The following is a 26,694-nucleotide window of genomic DNA, read 5'->3' on the forward strand; positions in this document are numbered from 1 at the left end:
CAAAGGCTTCTATATAACAGCCTATAGAGTGTTTTTGTCCTTCACTGTTGAGGTCATTGCTAAAGATTATTATTGTTTGCTTAATTAATTTCATTTGTTAGCACAATCTATTCGGCTTGACCCTCCCAAAAAGTAACTAAACCTCATTACAAATCATTTGCATTAAGCTTTCAAACAACTGTGATACATTAATTATCTCACTCAATGTTTTCGCACTAAGGCAATGTTCAAACAAACAACAGCACTATGATAAATCCCCTCATTTATTCAGGTTATGATGTGTTGCACCTGGTGTGATGTATACCACACGTTCCTGGTACATTACCTTTTAACATCAATGGCGTAATTCTGTTGTTTATCCTGTGATCATCCCTACAGAAGATAAAAATTGGCACTATGGTAACTTTCCAGAGTTGTAAAATTCTCCCTGTCGGTGTTAGGCACCAGTTTGCAGTGTTTTAGCCTCTGATAAGCTTCTAGACTCATGGAAATATTTTTTTCAAATCAGTCATATTGGATCCCATTTCATCATCTCACCAGTGCCTTAAACAGGATGCCTCCACCAATGCAGCCCAGTGTGTTTGAAGACCACATTTATACTTACTTCCAAGTTCTGTAGTAAAAATAGTCAAAAATAGAGTCTGTAGCTTTGAATTCAGACTGTTTGACTTGTATTTGCCACTTTGTTGGCTCACTCATGCACCCTGCTCATAATTCAGACGTTTCTGGCACGAACTGAAGGGGGAATAAGACGGAGGAGATTTTTCCAGTGATATTATGCCAGTGAAGAGACTGAAGATGCCTAAAAGTGTAATTTAAGTAACAACCTATTTGTTTTTGAGTCAAGTTTTGCCGAACTTTGTTCCACTGCAATAAGTCGTAAAGTGATGACAATAACATTGCTTTGTAGGGAATTACTGGACCTCTAAAACTACATTTGAAAATGAAGGCAATCATTCTATGCGCCGTCATATGTCAAAATGTGGGGTGCAGCAGGATTTACAAGCCACCCACCAACTGGAACCATGTGCTTTCGGCTGCTCTTTTCTTAATTTTATTGTCCGATTAAGATCCCAATCATCCAATTCACTGATAGGTTCAAGGCGCGATTGGTTATCTGAGTGCACGCTCGCTTGTGATGTGTGAATGGATTTGCTTTATATGAGGGTTTTCTTTTGTTGTTTATGTTGTGTTATTGGCTGGTTGGCTCCGTGTGTGTTTTCGGTTGACTGAGGTACACAACCTCGTGCTGCTTCTTCTCCCTCTCACACACTCACGCACACACATGTGTGCCCGTGTCCTCAAATGACCCACTTGTCAATCCTGACAGCAGCATTCCTCCATCTCTCTCTTGGATCTTAGAACAAGTTTTGGCCAAAGTTTGGTTTAGATTTTACACAACAACAGACATCTCCAGTTCACAGAGTACACAGTGTTTCTGCTGATTTCAGTCAGCTTTATCTGATTAAGCTGTTCTATGGCGTATATGTTATACCATAAACAACATGCACAACAACATGCACTATTTGAAACTGCAGTGTGGAATACTTATAGTTATTTCTTACTTGCAAATAGACACTAAAGCGTCGCAGGATGCGAGGACTGAAAACAGCACAAAAGCCTCAATTCCCTTGGCAGTGTCTGGGAGCTTAGTCCAATAAAAAGCTGTTTTATTTTCCTTTCTTTGCGCTCATACTTTGATTAGGTCTGTAAAATGATACAAGTGCGGTGCCAAAACAAACATGCAGTGACTTATTTTTTAACTCTGGTGTTGCGGGTCGAGCCTTTCACACACACACGCAGTTGTACACATTATTCTTACAATCTCATGGAGCAGAGGTCATGGGGATCCCAGGTCCGCTCTTAAATCTGCTGTATCCCAGAAAGAACATGTACACTGAAGAGAAACAGGACCCAAACAAGTAAGACATTACTGATAGCGTTTCATTCAATGAGATAAATCTCTTTGACCAGATATGGTTGCATACAAATGACATATTGCATATTTATCTTGATTGGTGTAGTGTATCTTGGACCTGAATTTGTGAAGGACCTCAGACAAAGACAATACAGATCACATTTAAATCTGATGTGTGTGCTTATACGCATGTCTTAATTTGTGTGTTTACACAGAGGCCTAGATCAAATAGGCTATGGATGATGTCAATGTTTTTGTAATCTGGCAATATATTGCTGAGGCTATGTTAGTGTAAGCCTAGCCCACGCAATTCATCACAGAAGGACTCTCTCTCTCCCTCTCTCTCTTCCCTTGCTTTCTCTGGGGCAGTTATCCTCTCATCCCTATCTGACACTCGCTGCTTTTCGTCTTCCCTGACTACACCTGCCTTTTAAAGGCCACCTGCTGCCTCCAATCACTCCAGGTCACATTAACTGTCAGATGTTTACACTCTCTGGTTGAACCTTGGCTGTGTTCAGATCCGTTACATGAAAAAGAAAAGTTGTGGCACTCTCAGGCTGTAAGGTTTAACAGCTTCACGCAGATGTTTTTGCACTCTTGTTTTTTCCTTTTAGTTGTTGCACATGTTGTACTTGTTTGTCTGGAACGTCCTTCGTTTTTGACTTTGTGCATCATTTGTCACATTTAAAGTTATGATCAGATCCTCATCCTGAGGTGGTCTGGCACTGTCACATCTCAGCTTTGTGTGAAACTGTCATGTCGGATATGTCACAAGAAGCAACATACTGGACACAGATTGTCAGTATGGAGATATTCTGGAGGCAGTTTAGTGATTCCCTCTGCTCTTTTCCCCTCCACTGGGGTTAGCCATGGGTAATAGATATTTTAATTACTTGTGTGCATGCCTAATCAATCTTTTTGTTTGTTTGTTTTAAATAAATAACATATTGTGAGACCCCCTTTAAAAAACTGTTTAATTGTCAACAGACTTCACCGACTATCCCTAGCTAGTTTTCACCATTCTAGTTTGGCTAGTTGTTTCTGTTTATGAGGCTGCTACTCATGGCACATCATTTTCTCCACAGGCCAGTTTCATCCTGCCTATGTTGTCAGAAGTGAGGTATTTCTTTCAGAAAATTCATGGTGTATCTTGGTTGTATTGTGATAGGAAAGAAAACTTTGGATGTTGATATGTGTTGTAGTGAATTTTCAGAAAGATGACTCCTGCACTGGTGAGACTATAGATGTTTTTTCCTTTGTGATCAAAGGAGTGTAATCAGCAAATTATATCTGTGATCACTTGTTGAAGGAAGAACGGGATATTTTCATTCTTATATTTTCCACTCGCAGCTCGTCAGTCATATATCATGTGTCTGGGTTTGAGTAACTTGTGGTGTCCAGTGAGTTAACTAGTACTGCAAATTCTTTGTTTACTGTTAAGCTCCAGATTGAATTTAAACAAGGTTCTTTTTTCAGCAAGAGATGAGTGAGAGGGTTTGGGGCTTTGTTAATGGATGAGGGGTCAAACCCAGGGTCCAGCTTTACTGAGATAATAAATTGAGGTGTCTTTGTTGTTGAGGAGACAGGGAGCTTTAAAATATTAAGAGGGCTGCAGACTGACCCCTCTTTCTGCCATCTGTCCACCCGTCATCCCCTGTGTTGCCAAGGGAGATTTACTGCATGCAGTGAGCAGAACGGTGTAGGGCCGGAATGACGCATTTTGTATGATCGATTATGTCGTTTACATAAATATGTTGATTTGTGTTCAATGCATTAGTACCCACACGTGTGTGTTGATAATGTGGACATGAATCTATAGCAGGGGAACATTAAATATATATATATATATATTCAGTGTGAAGGAGTTGGTGGCAGCTTGTGGAGAATGCAAATATCTGAATACCCCTCAGCCTCCCCTCCCATGCAAATAGGAGATCACGAGGTGACATCAGGTAATGTAGAAATGTGAAATGGCCTGTTTATAGCTCATGTTTGGTTAATCCTTTCTGGGCTGCTGCAAAAAACGGTTGGGCAATATGGTCGACCTTGGGTAAGAGGATCCACTCCCATTGTAGATGTAAAGGCCTTATTCTTAAACAACAAAAACATGATTCTTTATTTCAATTGATAATAATATAACTTATATAACTTTTGTGATTAATAGTACAATTCCTCACTTTATTAATAGATTTCATGTTAAACTATGTCACAGATTTTTATTTAGTATCTTTTTTTTTTTCTCAGGAAGAGGCAAAGCAGAAAAGAATTGATAGATTAATTGAAATAAATAATCATTAGACCAATCAACTAAACAAAAAAGAATTGATAGACGAATCAATGAAAACAAATCGTTAGTTGTTGCAGCCTGAGAACAGTAACACACATGTAACTATTTACTTTGTGTTTTTTTTTGTCTAACCCCTGATGTGCCCATTGAATTTGTGTATTTTCTGGTGGCAGATGTTTGTGTATCCACTTTTGTGCTGCTCTGTGCCAACTGTGCCCTGATCTGAGAGCAACTGTGTCAGCAGAAATTCTGAGCAAAGTTCTGTGGTGGTGGCCTATAAAAACCTTGTCATGCAGACGGAAGAGAAGGAAAACCCATGAAACTATAAAATAACTACTTTACTGCCGTCGCTGTCTGTCATAGCCTCTTATCTAGTGCCCTTCTCCCACTGGGCTGTGATCTTACCCTGCACTGATGCAGACCAAATGGAGGATTGGAAGATGAAAGGAGTGAGGAGGAGGGGAGAAAGAAAAAACCATGGTGAGAGGAATGCCAAAAAGGGAGACCGTCTGGAATAGATGTTTTGCCCCATTCATGATTGGAAACTGACAACAGTCGAGCTATAAATCGAACAAAAACAGACTCCGCTAAACAAATGCACGGCACCAGGTGCCACATAAAAACAGGGTTGTTGTGGTAAATACGGGAATAAAACTTACATAGGAGCGGCCAATCCACTGTTTCAAAAGATGGCTTTAAAACAATGTTGTGTCAGTCACATCTTGATAGGTCTATAAACCATATTTACTTATCCTGTCATTGTCTGATGGACCCAAATGCTGCCCGTCAGGGGGCTTAAGATGGGATCATCACGAGTATGAACAAGTTCCCTCACCTCACTCCCTCCCCGGCTGAAGTGCTGTCATCCCTTCCTCTCTGCACATGTTATGGTGCATCTGGTGGATCCTCCCTCCCAAGTGGCATTGCTAATGTTCAATGTGGGAACTGGGTCACAGAGCAGAGTCCAGCTCGGCTCTGGTCCCTCTGGCCGTGCTGCCAGAACCTGTAAACACACAACCAGTCCAAGACCAGGAAAAACAAAGGCCGTACGTGTCATGGAGTCGTGGTGTGGAGAGGCAGAGGGATATATAGATGAATTGATGTAGTGCAGAATAAGAAAAAGATGGTCGGACGGGGAAAATGAGACAATGAAATCACAGATGAAGAGGGAATGCATAAATCAGCGTTTTGAACTGTGAACTTGTTATGTTATACTGTAAGTGTTGACGTTATTACAGTTGTGTGTGTTTGTGCCAGAGACGGCACCTCCTTTTGATGTCTGCTGTCAGTTAGCATTGGTAAACATCTGGCGTTCTAGGACAGTATCTCTTGTATTTGGCATTTCTACACAAAAAACAGATGCTTGAATGACATGTAAAGTGAAGCGCACACAATCAGGGTGTGATTCGTGCTGGAATCAATCTGCTGGCCTCCAGCCGGACTCGCTCAGTTGTCCTCTTCTCTCCGCTCAAGAATTGTGTAAAAGGTTTGTGCAGATTCCTATGATTCACAGAACTTTGGGAGGGTCGAAATGAGACAAAAAGATACAAATAAGATGTTTTATGACCAATGTTTATTATATGTGGAATGCATGTAAGCAGTCAAGGATTTAGAGGTCCAGTGGTGGATCCAGTTTCAAAGGACTAGTGGTCTGCTTTGTGTCCCTGTGTCATCATGGCTTGGAGATAAATACCTGCAGATTGGGGAATCCTTAGTTTACTGTAGGTGTGGGTGTGTGTCTGTTTCTAGCTCAGCATTCTGCAGCAGTGCAGAGGAGGGTACCCCCCCAGTGGCGTTCTCCTTTGTCTTTGTGGGCAGAGCCCAGGGTCGCAGTCTGAGTGAGTAAGAGGGACCAGATGTTTTAGATGCATTTCAGTGTGACTCACCCGCAGCACAGGCCTAGTGCAGCCTTGTCTCATCAGACCCAGACCTTCAGTGCTTCCATCATCCATCAGTTTGAACTCCACCAGGATACTAACAGGGACAGTTCAAGCAATAATGAGTGAATGGACAAAGATCTGGGCTTGATTAAAACCAGGTTAAGGCGGGGCTCGATTTATGCAAACATCTTGATCAAGGTATTTAACACACATAAAAGTTATAATCATAAAAAGCATAGAAGAACTTGATTAACAGAACTAGATCACGCATCAGTCTTTTAAATTACTCTTGGCCTGCAGAGTATAGCCAATGTTTTGTGGTTGGGGGAAAAGGCAGCGCAACTAGCAGTGGGGGAACAATATAACTTGTTGGAATGGGAATGATAGCAAACAACTTCCATAAGTTACACTGCAACCAAATGGTGTTTTGTAAAATGTAAGTAAAAAATGAATATGATGTCTTCAGCCCACCCAATCTCCTTGACATTGATTGATGTGACTATTAAACAAATAATTAATCCAGAGAAAGGACAAGGCAGATGTTGAGATGGATGTTGCTTGATAGTCATCAGAACATTTTGTTTTCTCTCTTTTACTAATGCTGGCAAATGCACAGGTGAAGCAGCAGTGAATGCATTTGGCAGATTTGATGATATGTGATAGATTTGAAGGTTCACTGAGATTGGGGAGTATGAAAATGATGTGAATCATATGCTGCAACCACAGTCACCAGATCTCAACCCAACTGAACATCCCATGAGAGATGTTAGACTGATGTGTTCAACATTACTCTCCATCACCGCCATCATTAAAACACCAAAATGAGGGAATATGTTTTGGAAGATGATGGTTCATCCTTTCAAAGCTTATCCAGAGAGTTGTAGTCACTGGCGAGGTGCGCTGAAGTTGTTCTGGCAGTACAGCGTGGCCCAACACCTTACCAAGACACTTTATGTTGGCTGTTCCTTTAATTTATCACCAACATGTTGTTTCCAATGCTTTTTTATTTGTTTTTTCTTATTTGATGTCAAGTACCAGAAATTGAAAACAGAATGAGATGTGTCAGGAAAATTACATTTGATTTAAGAAATGTCTTGGCCTCTATCAACGTGCGTTTGTACATTCTGATTCATAGCTAGATTAAGATGTGGGTATTTTGTGCAGTGTAATACCTCGTTAGTTTGACGTTTCCAACAATTGTATATCATCTCCTCCGGCTCCTGCAGGATAATTGTAAACATGATCATCATCTTAAATTATTACATTTAGAGACGATTTAAAAATGCTCTCATCGCTTAGTCAAGTTTGGATTTATTCTTTTAATTTTCAAAGGTCCCAACTTTTATTTGCACTTTTTGCAATCAACCCCATTTGGATTTGCCAGTTCTGGGTCAGAAGTCAGGTCAAGGTTTTGTCATAAAACCTCTCCGAGCCCTGTTTCAATCTGATTCCCAGTCTGCGGGTCGGAGCTGCGGAGCAAAGGATACAAGGGAGGGTTTTATTCGATGCAGGTGTCAACCTCTGGTGTCGAGGCGGTGTCGCTGTGTGAGTGGAAACGGGAAGCTGTAGGCCACATTAGAAGGTCAGCGGTCTTGCAAGACATACTATTTATAACAAGTGTGTATTTCAAAGATTAATGTCTCGACATATTAGTAATGTATCATAATATCACTTGTGAAATGCCTTAACGTATAACACAAAACAAGTCAGGGAATTCACAAATCACAGAGGAACAAAGAAGGATACTCATTGGCTCCTATTTCAACTCCTGACAAATTTTGATTTGTAGCACAACTCGTCTGTTGTCTATTCAATCATATTGTGAGCTGAGGCACAGCTGAATTCAGAATACTCCTCAGAGGTGAAATAAAAGGAAACGTAACTAAGAAAAGTAATGACTGCAGTGAGACGTTTTTAGGTCAGTGTGTTCGCCTTCCTAGTCTGCACCAAACAAGCAGTCATGAGAGCACTGCTGGGTCAGGCATCTTTACAGCAAAGTCGCAGCCAGCCCTTAGTTCTCCACCCTCCTCCACTCCCCTCCCACCCCAACTTTTAACCCAGAGCTAGTGTTTCTGCTCGGACATCTGTCCAGGCCTGGCAGTTGCAGATGTTGTTGACGGCTGTGAAGCTGAGAGGAAGTTCCAGCCACTCCAAAGTCCAAATGTTTCTTTTTTTCATTTCCCTGTTTTGGTTTGGTTTTTTCTTTATTTTTCGGATCTGAAGGAAGAGGAGGTGCTCCACTGAGAGTGATGGAAAACAGATTTGTGTCGCTCTCTTAAGCACAGCAAAACCTTAAATCTTATTTTCTATGTATTTCTGTTTCCTCAAAAAGGAGGATCTTGCCTTATGAGAGATTCCGGCGTTCTTTGATTTGAGGCCTAAAGGAAGAGTTCATCCAAAAATGAAAATTCCCTCATTATCTACTCACCCCTATGCAGATGTGGTGGCACCCACCCCCCCATCGGCATAGGGGTGAGTAGATAATGAGTGAATTTTCCTTTCTGTGTGAACTATCCCTTTAAGCAGAATCTTTAAAAGCATACTCAGACACTAACACACATGTACTCTCAGCTGGTGACTCATAACATCTTCCGATTCACAGCTGACTCTAAGTGAGACCTCCGGAGAGCTTGAGAATTGATGCCAGCCTTAATCAAGTATGTGTATTGTGGAAGCAGGTTTTTTTTTTCTCTCCTTTTTTTTTTCATATTGGTGCACTACTCTGACACAGCCAAAAAGGATTAAAGATGGGAATTTAGATCCATTGTTGTATTTCCAAACAAATCATATTTTCTTAAAGCCTTCATTATTCATGTTTAACTATTTTCATGTGAAGAAAATGGAAAAACGTCCATTTTGAAATCTTCTAGACAACCAGAGATGATGGCAGGGTTAAAAAGTCTTGTTTATGCAGTTGGTTATTATCATTCATTCTTGAAATCATCTTTTTACATTAAGCTGCTGTTTCTGTTCACGTTTGTGTCGTTCCTCTCCCATGGCTGTATTCTATATTGTGTCCTGAATCCATTACTGAAAACATTACAGCATCAGCAAAATATGTTTCTCTTAAGGCCACAGCAGCTTGCAAAGCCTGCAGAAAATTTAAGATGTTCTTGATTGTGCGCCTCAGTCCATTACTGTGCTGCAGTGTCACATGCCGCTCGTCTGCTATGCTCCTTGGCCCTCCAGCCTGGGAGCTGTCCAGCAACCAACACTATTATTTAAGGGACCCAATCCCTTAAACGTTGAGGTCAACAGTAACCAATGCACTTAAGATCTGCTGATGGTCCCTGTTTCTGACAGATTGAGCTCACAAACATCAAATCTAATATATTGAGCTGTATTTTAAGTGAGTCAGCCCTGCTCCTTGCTGCACACTGACGCAGTTAGGCAAGGCTGTAAAGTTTTCCCATTGTCAGGGAACTTCTCTGCTCCAGGGCAGCCCCCTCAAATATTTGTCACCCTGCTGTACAATATGTCTTTTCTACTAACAGTTTTAGACTCGTTTTCTACCTCATAAAACCTTTCCTTTATACAATTTAGCAATTACTTTTGTTTTTGCATCATTGCCAACAAGCTTAATGATGATCTCCTACCAGCTGAATGAGAGATAATTATCATCAGAACTCACAGAATCACTTAATAGCGGTCGACAGTGTTCTATACGATTTTCCAACGTTGAGGTAATCTTAGACAACAAATTAGTAATTAATCCTCGTGGGGAGTACACTCTCAGTACACTCTCAGTACACTCTCAGTACACTTTCAGTACACTTTCAGGGCAGCTTCTGTGAAATGGATGTACATTTTTTTGGAGCATAGGTTTAGTCTTTCATTGATTTCGACTGACACTTAAGCCAAGCGAGACAATACTTCGTCCAAGCATTAGAGACGAGTTGTTCTGACAGAGCAAGTCCTGGGACAGGATGTAGGCCCCGAGAAGTTCCTGTGTAATCGCTGCCAAGATCTCACACACTGTTCCAACTCTGTAAATGCTTTTGTGAGCCTCTGTGTGCCGCTCCTCACAGCTGAGAATGCAAACTGCTCTCAAATGGAGGTTGAGAATCTAATTGAGCGAGACAAGTGTCTGCAATCTCAAGTGTCAACCATAGCATCACTTGGACGATGGTAATTGCACATTTAGATACATTAGTTGGACAGTATAGACTCCTCATCATGATTGAGCTTACACTCACACACACACACACACACTCACACGACTGCAGAAGCACTTGGCAGAAACCATGTGCCCACTTAAACTATTTGCTGTATACTAGTCTTAAAGGAAAAGTTTGACAGTTTGGAAAAGATGGTGGCAGGAGTTTGTAAGCTTAGCTTGGCATAAAAGCTGTATGCCAATTCAGGGGATGCATCCTTCAGAGGCTACATTTGAAGACCGATTGCATCACAGCCACGTCATTAGACTCCCATTGTAAATGCTCCTTCAAATGTATCCGAGCAATGAAGGATCTAATGGGTGGATCTTTCTCGGGCAAACCTATCCCAGGATTCATTGCGCTTTGGTGAAAAATTGCTTTTCAATGAGTTAATGACGGCGGCAAGTGGCGAAACACAAACGTCAAACGCTTACACTGTTAATGTAAGTTTCAGGTGCACATGTTAAAAAAACCAAAGGGCTTTAACACACGTTTTTATTGTGTCCAACTGCAGCTTTGTTGCTAGGCTACAGTAGTACGGGTGGGACAAGCTGGTGAAGCATATCACAGAAATTGTCCATAGAATTGTCCGTATCATTTTGGTTTGGCCTTCATGGTCTACGCAGCCCACAAAGGAAGCAGCCAACCGAAAAAGGTGGCCCCTGAATTGGGACACCGATAAAGTCTGGTAGCAATGGGGACAGGTAGCTTGGTTCTGTCCAAAAGTCATTTGTAATTAGATTTTTATAGTAATAATAGTGTGTTTTACATTTGGACAGATCCAAGCTAGTTGTCCCCCCTTGCTTGTCTTTCTGCTAAGCTAAGCTAACTGGCTGCTGTCTCCAACTTCATATTTAGTGTACAGGAATAAGAGTGGTATCGATCTTTGGTTCTAATTCTCTGCAAGAAAGCAATGACACATATTTCTTTTCATCGTCTGTTTACACCAACCCAACCCTCCAGGCTTATTCTGTAATTAAATCAAGAAAGTCTAAAGGGTCATCAAACAATGATTCATTTAAACCAGCTCAACTGTTGAGTCTTCTGCTATATTTGGAGTCAAACTCGTTCGCCCTCAATCCGTGTCTGTGAAGTGTCCTGGTTGTCTGATTGGGTGAGTCAGACAGACTTCTTAGGCTAATAACTTCCATAGGGCCTGCCGAGCCTGGCACATTATGGTGATGAGGCGGCACATTTTGTGGTGAAACTGGCAAAGTCTGTGCGATGAAGAGGCAACTCTGGCGGATACCAGGGGGGGTGGGTAACTGAACCTTCTGGGCCCATCACTTCACTCAGAACTTCAAAGCAAAGGTCGAAGTCAGGGTTTGGGAGGCAGTGTGGGACTCTGGGGTTAGGGGGCAACAAACATCATCTGTAATTGAGGTTTGTGAGGTTTGGGTTTTTCTGCAGGCTCGCATATTCTCCTTTAAATTTTTAATGTCTGTTCAGCATGTCTCAGCCAGTCCCAGCACCCAGTGCAGCTGGAGGAAGATTGAGCTGGAGACAGAGACCTCACATAACATCGGAGAAAAAGCCCAGAAAGACAACATACAAATGAAACCTGCCAGGCAGGAGACACTGAAGGGGCCTGTGTTCATTTCAAGGCCATGTGATTGAAGGAAAAAAAAAACTCTAAATTAGAACATGCTGTCGGTTCATGTGGGAATACCCTTTATTTCAAACCAGCATTCCCCCCCTCTGAGAAATGTACTGCTGGAAAGCTGTGGGCCACACTGGAGGGAAGTCGTGTGGTCTGCGACCCTTGTCTGATTAAAATGAATAAGTACAAACAAAGCCGAGGAAATGTTTTCCTCCATCAGTCTTACTATGTGTTTTTGTTGACAGGATGATTGTATGTTAATTTGTGTGTCTGTTGCCACATGGGAGTTATGCTATCCAAATTAACAACATACTCTGCTAATCCCAGAGCGTGTGCATGTGTGTTTGTGTGTGATCTCGCACAAGTGCATATACATGCAAGTCCTGTGTGAGTTTGTGGTCACAGTCTGCGTATAGGAACAGGCTCGACGAACTATAGGATTACTCTGCAACACTCCAGCTGCACTTTACTGCTCTGTAATTAGTGCATCGAATCCGCACAGCTCTAATGTCTCCTGGCGGAATTTCAACACTGTGGGAGATTAGAATCCCCCTGCGATGGCTCACAAGCCGTTCTCTGCCAGTTTTGTCTCGATAATGGAATGAGTGCAAATAAAAACCACCTAACTAGAATATCAAGTTATGCAATCCAGGAAAGCAAAACTTATATAATATAATTGAATTGAACGGACCATAACTTTCCTCTCCATGTCAATGTATAAAGAGACGTTGGGTTGTGAAGGAGTGAAAACAGCACAGCTGAAATGTTTATTTGCACCACTTTGATACCAACACATGACTCTTGCCTGTGTGTGTGTGTGTGTGTGTGTGTGTGTGTGTGTGTGTGTGTGTGTGTGTGTGTGTGTGTGTGTGTGTGTGTGTGTGTGTGTGTGTGTGTGTGTGTGTGTGTGTGTGTGTGTGTGTGTGTGTGTGTGTGTGTGTGTGTGTGTGTGGGAACACCATGCTTGTGCACATAAATAGCTGTAAACAATAAAAGAACATGAATATAGCAGACAAATGAGGCCTTGTGCAGTTTGTGTTTATTTGGTTTTTCTTTCCAGTGGCGTGGGCTATAGATCATTGCAGGACTGGATGGATCTGATGATGGAGGCGATTTGAAAAAAGAACTAAAGATTAATTGACTGATGAAGTTGAAAATGGACAGAAAATGCCATTGATGCTAATCAACTTTCCTCTGTCCTCTTCCTTCCCTGTCTGTCGTAGGTGCTGCGTGGCGCTCAGCTGATAGCGGTGGCATCCGCTGATGGAGGGGCCACAGCTGTAGAGGGCTCCTCTCTCCCGCCTGACATCCAAGTACAGTATGTCCAACTGGCCCCTGTCACAGATCACACGGCTGCAGTACAGGTAACATACATACACACAAAATAAATACAATCCATGTGCTGGAGTATGCAGCTATAATTACTTTGATAAAAAGCATACTAATCTGTTTGAGTTTTTTAACCAATCCACATTCAGCTTAATTCCTGGGAAACTGCTTTTTTTAGTTAGCCTGGTATGTGAAGTGGAGCAAATACTAATGAGCCGCATCAGCTGCTTCTGGAGAAGATGCCAGTCAGAGCCACAAAATTACCTGTGCAGCTGATTCAAAATGTCGTCATTCCAAACAAACAACAAGACCACACCACCTCAAGTCATTAAAGACTGACACGAAATCTGAAAGAGATTTTATTAAACTTGGCAAAACTATTCATTAAGTCTCTGCCTCTCTGCCAGTGGCAGCAGAAGAAACTAACTTCCCAGCTCAGTGAGGGAATATTTCTCACTTCAGTGTTTCTTGGAGCTTGTAGTTATCGCCCAAAATGAAGAACACAGCTTTGTACTTTTTAAAACTTATTTAATGAGCTGGATGTTGTGTTTTCAACATGTAGAAAATGTCACGCTCATCCAAGTGTTGAAACACTTTGACAGCCAGTCCCCTCCTCGCCCAGCCCCCTGTTTTTCAACACTGCATAGCCGTCCAATTGGAACAGTGGTTCATTGTGCTTGTGTTAAGCTCCCCCGAAACTGATTTTGATCTAAAATATGTCACAAGTGAAAAATGCATGTTGTTTTGAGATGAAAAATACACTTTAAAGCAATGGCCGATAGTTAAAATCTGTTTATACAGAACTCACCATTTCTGTACTTACTTAAATTTTAGGACTCATTTAATTTTAACTTTATTCTTGTTTTTTTTTTTCAAGAATGAAAGGGCTGACTATGAGCCAAAGAGTCTGGTGGTTGGCGCTTCCCTTCTTTTTGTACTATAATTGTTTGATTAGCTTCATAATGAGGCTGAATATATCCTGAAATATTTCATTCTTAATTACGGTAATGTTCAAATAGAAATGTGAGTGCAATTTTAGCAATTTAGCCAAACTACTTACAGGTACAATGAGTCTGTTTTTCTCCTGTTGTCATATTTCAGCTTAAATAAAAAGCACTTATCTTTCAGTCATGACAGGTGCTTGGACAAACAGTAATTTAACACTGTAAAAGGAGAAGAGTTGTAATTAGTAGATTTGCCTGAAATCCCTGGATGATAGAGTGTGTTGAGCAACAGCCACATGTGGAATCAGGATGGTGCACATGGCACAGCGATCTTTGAAGTGGTCACTTAAACTCTGCGAGGAATATTCAAGAACAGCACTTTTCCATTGTTCTCTCTGCTTTTGTTTTGCTCCAACATGTCGAATATTATTTTCTCTTTGCAGCTTCTTTCCCTCAAGTCACATGCTCAAAAAAGTGTCTGGACCTGATGTGAGTCGGCTCTTTGTTGTGTTGTTATAATATAAACAGAGAGAACTTCAGAGGATGTATTTCTGTGTTGAATACCAGTCCTGTCCTGATATTATCTCCTTGCAGACGAGTGTAGTGTAATTGATTATATTCACCTCCCTGCAAGACATGCGAAGAGCAAATGTGCTGACCGGCCTCACATCAGGTTTTGGCATTCCCTTGTTGAGACTCTGTCTTCTCAGTAAGACTCATTGTCCGTTTGTTGTCCGTTTGTTGTCTGTAGTTGTCTTGGTAATTGGTTCCTTGCCCTGTTGAGATTGTAGGTGGTTAAAGCCAACTATGTTAATTAAATGCTTTGGGTGTAGATCATACACAATACTGATGGACCCCGAAACACTATTTGTTTGTGCATCCATGAGCATGCACAGTTATTGCCACCCCATGCACTGTATTTTAATCGATGCCCAATGTTACTCGGTGCAGTAAGCAATCAAACTGTTTGTTTACTCAACTGATTTGTTTGAATTTATTTTTTTAAAGTTTCATTTTTCCAGGCTTCGACTGTACACAGATCTTGACAGAAATCAACAAAGTTGACAGAGGTCTGATCAGTCATCAGCTTTCTGCTCAATGGAGTTCGGGTTCATTGAGGGCGCTGGGATGTCGTCAGGGACAGAATGAAACCGCCTGTTAACAATGTGGCGTCCATTGATCAAACAGTATTTAAACTCCCTATTGAAGGTTTTCATCACACTTCGAATGTAAGATGTTAATGTGCTCAGCATACCTTAAAGTAAAAGTAAGAGCCTGCGTGTATCTATCCAGACAATAAACAAATAACATGACAGGCTAGAAGGGCGCTCGGGGATTATTTACTTCCGCCAAAGGTTAACACCCTCTCTCACCATGTTGAAGAAAGTGAAGAAAAATACTGGATCTGCCCGTTTATCTGGTTCCATTCAAAACTTTAAAGGGTTCTTCCTTTGCTCATGCCCCACCCGTCCACAAGATTTCCTGGAAATCAGTGAGTAATTTTTTGCATAATACTGTTAACAAACAAACGCAGATGAAAACAAAACCTCCTCGGCCGAGGTGAATAATATGTTACAACAAAAGGAACTCAAAAGATACAGAACAGCGCAGACCAATTTGAACGCTTAATAAAAAGTGTAACTTTTCAGTTTAAATGCTTTATAAAGAGTTAGAGTCAAGTGGCCGTGTGGGAACCAACGTGCTTGGCCTGATTGGCTGGCACAGGGTGGCTTATTGTCACAGTTGGGTCTTGATGATCCAGCGTGTAAGCAGAGCTGACTTTCTGCTCAAAGTTCAGAACAAGGTCAGCGCTGTTCTTTTTCCCCCGTTTCTCAAAAGTGTTAAATCGAGAGAATTGCTCTCATCTGTTTCCAGACACATGGAACCGTTCTTGCAAGTTCTTGAAAAATTACTTAAGCTTTTGTATTTATTTATCTCTGCATTTCCCCTCCTTTATATAATAGTTTCCATTACACAAACGAGAAGAAGTAGGGGGAAATACACACTATTTCCACGGGGCATTTCTGCAAGATGGTTAAAATATGTGGCTGAATTTGGACTCAAAGTGATTTATCTCCATCTCAAGTCCAAAGTCGGGACTAGAGATCTGAGACCGGCAGGTTTAAAAACACGCCTTTGAAAAATGCCAGAGCACTTCTGTGATAACACCATTCAAAGCAAGGGTTCCATTATCTTTCAGTACTTTCAAACAGAGAGCAAAGCCCATGTTATGACAGGTAAACATGTGGAAACGCTCATTGAAAAAAAAAATGGATCTGTGAATGAGCCCCTGCACCCCCAGTGTTTACAGTGTTGGCCTGTTGTTTCATGGTGTGTGCTGCCGTGGTGCAGCTGTGCTCCAGTCAGTGCTGTTGTCTAGTGACAACATGCTGGACTGGAGGGAGGATTAAATGCTGCAGGTGTGTTTGAGGGAACCTTTGGCGTGCGTTTCAGGAAGGAGTGAGTCACTCTTCATGGTCATCATCCAGGGCTGAGTCATGAACCTCTCATCCTTTTAAGAGCTTTTTACCCGCACAATACCTCGCTCTGTCTGACACCGAGCATAGACGCAGTCAACGAGCATTAGCATACAAAAAGCTCATCTCTTGTCAACCACCGATCACTCTGCTTCTTTTCTCATTCCTTTCACCGCCGTCCTTTCTTCTCCCTCCTATATCTCCTCTCTGATCTCCTTCTCATCATTCCTCTGTCTGCCACAATGACACAGAGCCAGGAGCTGTAGTAAAGCTCCGTCTCCATCTGTTAGTTCACAGGAAATACATTTCCTTTTGCGATGCAGGTGCTTTTTCGAGGTTACACCTAATTAGCTCAAGCAGGATGCTACATAATTAGTTGTTTTCTCATTGTTTGCCCTCTCCTCTCTTTTTATGTGGCCCAGGCTGCTGAGCTGACTCCAGCCCTGCCGGCGGACATGGAGGTGAAGGAGGCCATCCAGGGTGCCATCAAGGGCGAGAATGGCGAGGTGGTGCAGATTGTCAGCTCTGTTGCCACCTGAGATCCCAACGTCTGGGTCAACGCAGCCCAGAACTCTGCCCTGCAGCAAGGCCCGGCGAGGCCGAATGGAAGATCGGGAGTCAACAAATCCAAATAGTCTGAGGAGCAGTCAAGTCAGAAAACTTTTATAAATACTGAAGGTCGCTGATGAAATCGAGGGAAGATGCATCTTTTTCAGTTTTTTTGTTCTCACCCTGCAAACTGCTCACTTCTCTACCAACTCGATGTCATAGTGTGAAAAGGTTCACTGAGAACTCGAAAAGAACACGATGCTCCAAACATCAACGTGCTCTTTGTAGTGTTTTCATCACCAGACGAACGTGGCCAACGCAGCATACACAGTGGGATTACCGTCTATCCAGGGAGGATGCTGCCGTATGCAGACCATCAACCTGCCACTTCATCAGCACACACTTGTTTACATCGACTTTGGAGCTAAGCTGCTTGGCTAACCCTGAAACCCCTGCGAGGGTTTGTCTGAATCCCACCTCAAACAACCAGTACTGTGCTCTTTTTCTCGTCGTCGTCACAGTGGGCTGCAGTGGAAAGCAGATTCAGCTGAGGACAGCTACTCTTAGTTGTGTTTCACTGGGTTTCCTGTCACTCTCCATGCATTAGCCCATACTGCGTCTCCCAGCTGTGAGCGTTTCCTTCCTTTACTTTGTTCAGCTTGTTTTCATATTACTTTAGCCACACAGCTTTCTTTGATTTATCTAATCATGATGTGCCGTAATTCTCTGGGAGCTTTAATTTCAGAGGTAGAACACCATGAAATGGAGGAGATGGTGCCAGTGGTAGACAGTACAAGTCACTTGTAGAATACCAAGGAAACCTTGAAGTTGTTTATTTCCCCCAGTCTCTGTGAAAGATACATTCAAGTGAATAAAACATGTTTGTGGTTGCCATAAAAGCGTGTTTTTATTTTGGTTTCTTCCTCTATTTTCTCTGTATTTCCATCGGCCCTGGTCATCAAAGTGTCTTCAAAGTTTTCCGAGACATGCTTTCATCTGCCACAAATAGACAATTGAGGAAAGCATGATATAATACTTTGGTTTTGAGGTCTTGTTTCATGTTGAGCTAGTAAATATGTATCATGTTAGCTTCAACAACCATAGGATTGGGCTACTGTACTGTCAGCAATCTTCACAAAATAGACAGCAAAAATAAGCCCTAAGATTTTTGCCATAAGACTGAAATTAATATGTCGGCCACAGTCTAACAGTTTCTGAGCTGGAATAACTTTTAACCTCCACAATATGTCCACTGTGTGGTTATTTTTATCTCACAGCAGAAACAGAGAATGTATTGTCGGGTTGTGCTGGAACGATGCTCCTCTAATGATGAATAATATTTTTTTGCAGCCATCGAGAGAAGAGATAAGCGAGACACTCGGAGGCGTTGTGCTGGTTTGGGGAAGTTTCCCATGCTCACTGTGATGTAATAGTGTATTTTGGAGTTGTGGAAAGAACCAGGCAACACAATGAACTTGATAAAACAACATCCACGGTCTTGGCTGCTTCCTCTTGTTTCCCTTCAGTCTGATGTTGCTGTCTCTGACCCCACTTTAAACTGCCTTGTCCATTCCCCTCTCTGCCTCTCCGACGTTTTCCTCTCTGCTCTTACTCAGCTTTTGTTTTTCTCTCTCCCCTTTGGAGGCCGTGTTAAAGTCCATTTACTCCCCTTTAAAATTCCACTCCAAGCCGGGCTAAGATTTCACGGGATAGACCAGTGGATCCTTCGCTTTGAAATAATCTTGATATAGCCGAGTTCAAATGTTGGCTTGGACGACTGTCTCCGACCCCCTCTCTTGCCCCCAGTGACTGCTCCATTAAATCTTGGACTTGGAAGGAAAAAGACTGCACATTACCCGTCTTTTTGCTCCTCACTTTTTACAACCCTGGGCTCAATCCAGGGGCTGTAGTGGTTTCCATTGCGACGGGCTGCCTTTGAGATAACCTGCTGAAAACAGAAATGAATGATAGATGGGGGAATGAGATTGTTTGGAAGCAGAATGCATGTTTGGGCAGAGGGAGTGGAGTGATGGACAGGGACCAGGCGGTGTATCTCTGGCTGCGTCTCTCAGCGGCTCAGCGTTCTCCTGCAGCTCCATTGGCATCTGCTGCAACGTGCAAGTACCAACCTCTGATACATGTCCGACTCGGTCTCTGGTTGCAGATACCAAACCCCCCCCCCCGTTCTAACTTCTGACAAGATTGGAGGAGTTATCTTAGCAAAACTATCCAAACACAATGTGCATCCAGGATAATAAATCTGCAATTGTTCATGTTTGGGAAACACATACCACCACAACTTGTGGGCAGATTACAGCAGAGCCGCACGGTCACAGTTTACAGAATACACTTTTTTGACAGAATATTCCCAAGGAACACAAGTGAAGCACGCAAACTTTGCCTTTAGAAATATGACTGGGTTTCCTGTTACATGTGAGCACAGAATGTTCAGCTTTCTACACATATGGGGATTCTATAAGTGATGCCTTTTTTAGCAGCAACACGTACAGACAGAATGTCTTGGACCTTATAGCAACATGGCTGTTACATGCATCATAAAATAGCATGGGCTGCTGAATGTGTTTTTGAGATGTTGAAGTCAGTAAATTAAGTGTTGCCTTGGTCAAAGATAAAGAGCTGCTCAAAAGGTTTGTTTTAATCATTGTTTTTTTGTTCTGTTGAACTGTTGAACTCTTTCCTACAATTAAAGGGAATTCTGTGTATTTTTTTAGATGCATAAAAAAAATAATAGATCTGCCTTCTAAATCCGTGTATGATCTTTCTGTTTGTCAATACAAGACGGTGAAATAAATCTAGATATGATATGAACAAAACTGTTATCAAGATGTACATATATATATATATATATATAGTTGATAATTGTTCTTGCTCACTACATTGGTCATCACAAATTGTTGCACTTACCTTTAACTCACTTAGTTTAATACTAAACTATTATGTTGGTTAAATGTTATACAATTGCTTAATTAAATTTAAATGCTATGTTATATTTTTGCAATTTGCACAATTGGCCTTATTTTAGAAACGTATTTTCCATGTTATATATATATATATATATATTTACATGATATTTTATTATTAACAATAATGTGGTGTTATTCATATCTATTTAACAATGTGCTTCGAACAACGCTGAAAGACACTTAAACACAGGAAGCAAATAAAAGCAAATAACGAAAATCATAATCCCACATTAAGATATAAATACACATCATAATTGCAGCTTGTAATTTTCGCTGCTCATTGGTTGGCTGTTTGCATCATTAACCAATCATCAGCGGGCACAGCCGTGGCGTGCTGGTGTTTACATCACGTGGGAACCGCCGTGGTCGGGTCGGGTCGGGTGTGGATGTAAAGAAGCTCCGTCACATCTTTAGAGTTGATGTTTTGTCGGAGCTTCAAAGATACAGATGAGAATCCTCATGAAAAGCAGCAACATGTGAGAGTGGAGGATGATGGAGGAGGAGGAGGAGGAGGAGGAGGAGGAGGTTCTTCGTCACTGCAGGGACCAGATGTTAGAGAGAGAGAGAGAGAGGAGGAGGAGTGGTTCTCCCTCATCCACTCACACTGGCTGCTAAATGCTTCCTGATCCACGAGTTTGTCCTAAAAACAAACTGTTCTCAGCTCGGACCTTCAGATGAATTCTACTCATTTTAACAGCGAAGGTAAGTTTCTTTTTCAGCCATGTGTTTTGTTATTATTATTGGACGTCTGTTGTTGATCAGTTGACGCGCACGTCACGTCCATGTCCTGGAGGAGAAGTGGAGACGTGATGACGTGAGGGCGTAACGAGACGCTGTGCGGTGTTCCCCTGCTGCTCTCTCTTTACGTTTATATCATGTGTTCATGTTAAAGCATGTAGCTCACTGGACTCACATGTAAACAATGGTCTTTATCATTAGTATGAAGCAGGTGCATGTCAAGGATATGACAATACATTAAAACTTAAAAACAAAGTGACTTTTCGATATAAATGACCCGTATCATCATTTATATGGTGAAACCATCAAAATGATAGTCCCACGTTTTTATTTTTCACTTTTCACTCTTTTTGTATTTTTAGTCATCTTTATTATTGAATCTCTCCATACCTGCCTTTGGTGTTTCCTCATTTCAAATTGATGAGATTTACGATTGTGTTTCCTCACTTCCTGTGAATCTCTAACTATGTATGTGGATGGAGGGGGGTAAATTGGTGGGGGGGTATTGTTTTTCTCTACCTCCTACCTCCTGCATTTAGGTCAGTGTGTCCCTCCTCTTTGGCTTTTCCACACGGACTGTTTACCTGCGGGCAACTAAAGCCTGATCAAACGTAACTAGAAACCGAAACCAGAACGCTTTGCTCCAAAATCATGCTGAATCTTTTTATAAAGATAATCATTGAAGGTGGCCCCAGGAATCCCCTACCTGTGCATTAATGAGTATGGGGCAATCCCTTTTTAAAAAAATAGAATATACTACTCAAACATGACATGATTCATGTGAATAAGGATGTTGTCATTGTTTGGTGTGAGTGTTTGTTGTGTTTATGTCTGAGTTGGCGGGTTTGAAGTCTCAGATGAGGAGGAAGTCCTGTCTCTCATCAAATCTGACTCTCAGGTATCAAGTGTCTGTACCAGAGATGTGTATCCCACGAGCTCTGTGGTTTGTTTGAGCAAGCGGCTGTTACATATTTTATTAGATATCCAATACCATTATGAGCAAATTTCATTACAAGATATTGAGAATTTCCTGTAAGCTGCTGGGAATTTAATAAGATCAACACTGAGAATGTCAACATTAAAAGGATTTCAGAGAGAACATATATTATATAATTTATTGTAAACTGTATTTGTAGGAAGTACTCTGACCTGACCATCAATACCTGTAACACAGAGCTAGACTCTGTGCCTTTGTTATTTTTCTCTCCACATGATGGGATGCTCTCTCTCGTAGTGGCAGATAACAACTGGCAGAAAAATGTAGTTCAGTAATGTCTGTGTAAATATGCATGATCAGTGTAAAGAATAACTTTGGGAGACTTGTATTTCTCCTACAGTACAGGTCAGGGACGGAAGTGACTGCATCTCGCTGTGTATTTTTGTTCACAGTTTGTACGTTCTCACTCTACAGAATGCTCCTTTGTTTTCTGAGACATTAGGGACTAAGAGAGGTCGTCCCTTTTGGACAGAGGCCGACTCTAATTCCATGGGAGAGCGGCTGCTTATTTGTTAACGCCATAAAGCTCTCACGTGATGAAAGGAATCTGCAATTTGCTTTTCGTTGGGCAGACATCTAAATGCTCTGAGAGAGGCTGTGTTTGATTTAGCTCCTCTTATCTACGTTATGGTTATGAAAATGATTATGCCAAATGTGGCATTGGATACAGGGCTTTGTCTGGGGGATATAAATGATTGATATCTCAAAGCATGTTTTCTTCTGGTCCAGCTGGACCAGGAGGTCAGCCCAGGAAAACAGGGACCCGGAGGTTCGTGGAGCTGTTGAACACCAGTGCCTGACACTGCATCGCACCATCTCTGGCTATGTTCACACATTAAACTATCAAAGTTCTCAGAGTGCATGTGGCTGGCTAACTCCCATCAATTTACAGAGTTCTTGTGTGTCTGCAGGGGAGAAAGATGTGTTTTATTGTGCATTTTAAGTGTTTATGATCCTTCGTAAACTGAGCTACTCTCCTTCTATTGGCGTAGTGGCATGAGGCAGAAAGTGTTATTGTCTGATTCAGGGGTTGTGCCTTATACAAAAAGCACTGGCTCACCTAATCTCAGTTTGCACGAGACAGCTTGCCATTAAACGCACTAGAGTACAGGAGACAGTAAAGCCTTGTTCAGGCTTCAAACATATCTCTTGCTCCACAGGCTGCATGGATATAATGAGTTTTTACCTTTAATGAAAATCAAGAAAGGTAGAGATCAGCAGGACGGCTGAAGTTCTACAAGCTGCTAAGTTTGTGTGGGACTTGTCATGTTTGCACCTCCACACTATCAGATGATGATTATCACCCTTTCTTTGACACAAAAACAAACAGGCATTCTTGTGAGGTGAAAAATCCAGCATTGGGTTGGAGAGGCAAACAGACAAGTTATCGGTGTTGACATTGTAAGATTCATTGATATATTTTTTAAATATTTTGGCCTCCATGCAACAGAATGTGGCATAATAGATTCATTCATCAATAGTCTAGACTCTAGATTAATGGTCTATTAAATCTGCTAAATGAGCCATTTTTAAGACAAATATTCACAAGCGATGAAAAATAGAGGTGCTTAATCAATTGTTTTGGGACAGTTTGCAGTAAATGGGATTAAACAAGCCTAAGTATTGTAACGCTTCACAGTGTAGTAGCCTACAGTCAGAGCAATATCATTCTCAAATTCCAAACAAAGCTGTTATGAGTACAACAATATCCTCTAACACGATCAAGTAAATTCAATGTGTACAAACAGTGTTTATCAGGCAAAACGTAAATAAATTTGAAGACAAAAGCCCTTTGTAAAGGATCATTCAACCAAACACCAGCAGGCAATCTGTCTGGACAATTCTTCAGGCCACATAGTTCCTACTGTTGTGTATAGCGTGCTGAAGCACTTGGCTGCAGCACAGAAATGTAACTGGATGACATGTTGACTTAAAAGAGATGCTTATCAACTTCATATCGTCTTTGCATGTCCCAAAAGGCACCACCTATCGTGTTTGTTTGCACCTTTAACAATATGGAGTATAAATTGCAGTTGGAGCATGACGTCAATGACAGTAAAAAGAGTGCGAGTTTGCATTGGAGAGTAAAGAGGAGAGATGGGAGGCAGAGTTGGAGTGACAGATGAAGATAAGTTGGTAAAGTCTCACAAGAAGCAAGTCTGGTTCTATTTTTAATTTTTTTCTTTCTGGACATAAGGATCAGACCTCTCACAGCAGCAGATGTACACGTGTAATTCTGTGAGTACTGGAATTTGTGATACAGAGTGAACTTATGTCTTTGGTTTGAGTTTTGCTTTATGGATATTTGTCTCCCTCTTGAATCTGTTGGAATATTTTTCTGGCTCATGTAATGTGACACAGAGGAAGTAAACCGCTAAAAATAGCAGCGTCTTGACCACAGAAACGGGTCAAACGGATCGAGTCTTAAGTGAATAGCCACAGAATATTTTGTTAGAAAACTGTGTCGACTATCAACTCTCACTTAAACGTTCACACACCTGGGCTTTTCTTGCTGTTAAATGCCAAAATGTCTGCTGTGAAAAAGTTCAGTATTATGTCATTCACTTCACTCTGTTTGTGAAGGGATGGTAACTTGTTAAAGATGTTTTTCATGGTGAACATGACAACCACAAAACCTGCATGCTTTAAACATGCTTTATACGCTAAACTGATAATATTAGCTAATTGCTATATACACTTACTATGATATTAGCAAAACGCGGCAACTTAACGATCATATCTAAACATGCTAGACACGCTAAACTAAAGTAATGGCTAAATGCAATATAAGCTAAGCTATGATATCAGAGAAACACCATGTGCTAAACAATCATATTAGCTAAGCATGATATGCTAAACTAAAGTTATTAGCTACACGCAATATAATCTAAGCTGTGATATTAGCGAAACACCATATGCTAAACTATCATGTTAGCCAAGCATGCTATATACGCTAAACTAAAGATATGAGCTAAACTTGATTTATTAACTGTCACATTGCAAACATTTTTTCTTTTAGCCATCTGCAGTGCATATCTGTGGCATGGGAGTTCAAACTACAAACGCCTACTTTACATAGTTGAGTGGCAGTAATAACCTGCTGTCTGAAAAGCTTGAAAAGGAGAATCTTCTGTCAGTGAATGATGTACAATATGGTCAGCGCCATGTTAGAAAAAAGCTGTTATCTGTTTTTGTGTTATTATCTTTTATTGTGTGGTGGCATTGTTGCTCTCTTTGTGGCTCTGGGAGGATGAACTAGGTATTGAAAGCATGTCCTAAAGGTTTATATCAGGAATAAGCTGTATAAGGTATGTTTTTGGTAAAAATCTGGCGTTGGGACAGAAATCATTTCAAAGTCAACATCCGCAATATGTCTTTACTCTCAGTTGAAGAAAGTTTTGGTGGGCCGAGCTGTGGTTACTTTCATTGCTTATGCTAATTACTATGTTTTTCTTCTTCCATCTATTTATCACTTCTGCACGCCCAAGCGACTTTTGCTGGGAAAGACCTACAGCACTTAACATAGGATGTTTAATTATCAACAGCTTCCGAGAACCAGGTAAAGGTTACACTGAATATAATGTAGATTAATATCAGTTGGCTGTATGTGGCAAAATGTAGATTTCTGCTGCAGTTCATGTCGGTGTCTTTGTTTTTTTCTTAATGATCCAGAATGTGTGTGGCAAACATGTGAGAGGAGAAAACTAGAAGCAGAACCTCCTAAATCTCTCACAGTGAAATAAATCACATGCATTACTTTAGCTGAAAAAACCCAAACAAACAGGAAACACAGCGAGGAGGATGTGATATAAACCTCCCAGCTCAGGCTGTGTTATGGCTTCACTGTTGGTGTTCGGGTTCAATCAGGGTCTGGTGCTGTACGTTACACAGCAGGTCAAGATGGTGCCATGGTTGTAATGCAAGTGACAAAAGAAGTGTAAAGAAGGAGAGCGGAGAGAAGACTAGACATGCGGCTCTGTTGCCTCCAACTCTGACGATTATTCTCGCAATCAGTGCTGAACAAGAACCTTTTCATTGAAAGGATGCGCACTGCCTGCACCACTCAGCTCAGCCGTACTCAGCCCAGGGAAACGAGGTGAATGTGGCTGTACCCAGCTGTGTCTTGGCTCAGTGATAGTTTGGTGCAATTAGAGAGTGAGAGACAAGATCAGGAAACACCCAAAGGCTGTGTTGTCGCTGCTGAGTAACATGATGAAGTGAGTGTGGCTGGCAGCGGCCCTCACAAGGTCCAGGGAGAAATCAGATGTAAACCTGAAGGATTAACAAAACTTCATAACTTGCAATGAGTTAACTCAAAAAATACAACACTCACAAAGGTCAGCCAGTTTGTTGTTGGACCAAAAGCTAGAGTAGCATCAGCGAGATAGTATGAGGTCCCATTGAAACAGTGCATACAGACCACAGACAGTTGTATATATGTATCAGTGAAGAGAATGCATGTGATTCGGTGTTAATGTATGTTTTTCAGCAGAGAATTTAGTGTCATCAAAGATAAGTGTGATAATGTCTTCCCGTTTAATATTGTATTTCAGCATTTAGTAGAAGCACTTTCTCCTTTTTCTTGTTTTCATGTTTTGCTACCATTTTTGTTTTCATTTATTCCAGACGACTATCTTTGGTGTAACCCTTATTTCAAACAGTGGTACCACATAGAGCAGAGTCCATGTTGGATGGCAAATGTCTGCGAGAGATGAAGAGTGAAAATTACTGAACAGGCTTTCACTGTCTCTATGGCACAGAAACATTGCTAGTTTATGATGCAGCGTGTTACCTGAAGACATATTGACAGAAACATGACATTGGATTCCTGAGA

At 41.4% G+C, this 26,694-nt stretch overlaps 1 protein-coding gene and 1 non-coding gene across 4 annotated transcripts in view; both read left to right on the forward strand.

Annotated features, from left to right (window-relative positions):
- The window catches only part of LOC118110093 (BTG3 associated nuclear protein), a 33,473-nt gene extending 15,433 nt beyond the window's left edge, over window positions 1–18,040 (forward strand). For all 3 annotated transcript variants that reach the window (XM_035157682.2, XM_035157681.2, XM_035157683.1), the window contains 2 exons: window positions 13,066–13,206; window positions 17,015–18,040. In XM_035157682.2, the coding sequence (XP_035013573.1) occupies window positions 13,066–13,206; window positions 17,015–17,131 (258 nt within the window). In that variant the 3' untranslated portion in view covers window positions 17,132–18,040. The remainder of the gene's footprint in view (window positions 1–13,065; window positions 13,207–17,014) is intronic.
- Window positions 18,041–20,695: 2,655 nt separating this feature from the next.
- The window catches only part of LOC118110199, a 49,515-nt gene continuing 43,516 nt past the window's right edge, over window positions 20,696–26,694 (forward strand). The window contains exon 1 of the transcript XR_007032735.1: window positions 20,696–20,827. This is a non-coding gene — a transcript (uncharacterized LOC118110199). The remainder of the gene's footprint in view (window positions 20,828–26,694) is intronic.

The sequence above is a fragment of the Hippoglossus stenolepis genome, chromosome 5 (genome assembly GCF_022539355.2).
Source record: "Hippoglossus stenolepis isolate QCI-W04-F060 chromosome 5, HSTE1.2, whole genome shotgun sequence".
NCBI classification, from domain to species: Eukaryota; Metazoa; Chordata; class Actinopteri; order Pleuronectiformes; family Pleuronectidae; genus Hippoglossus; species Hippoglossus stenolepis.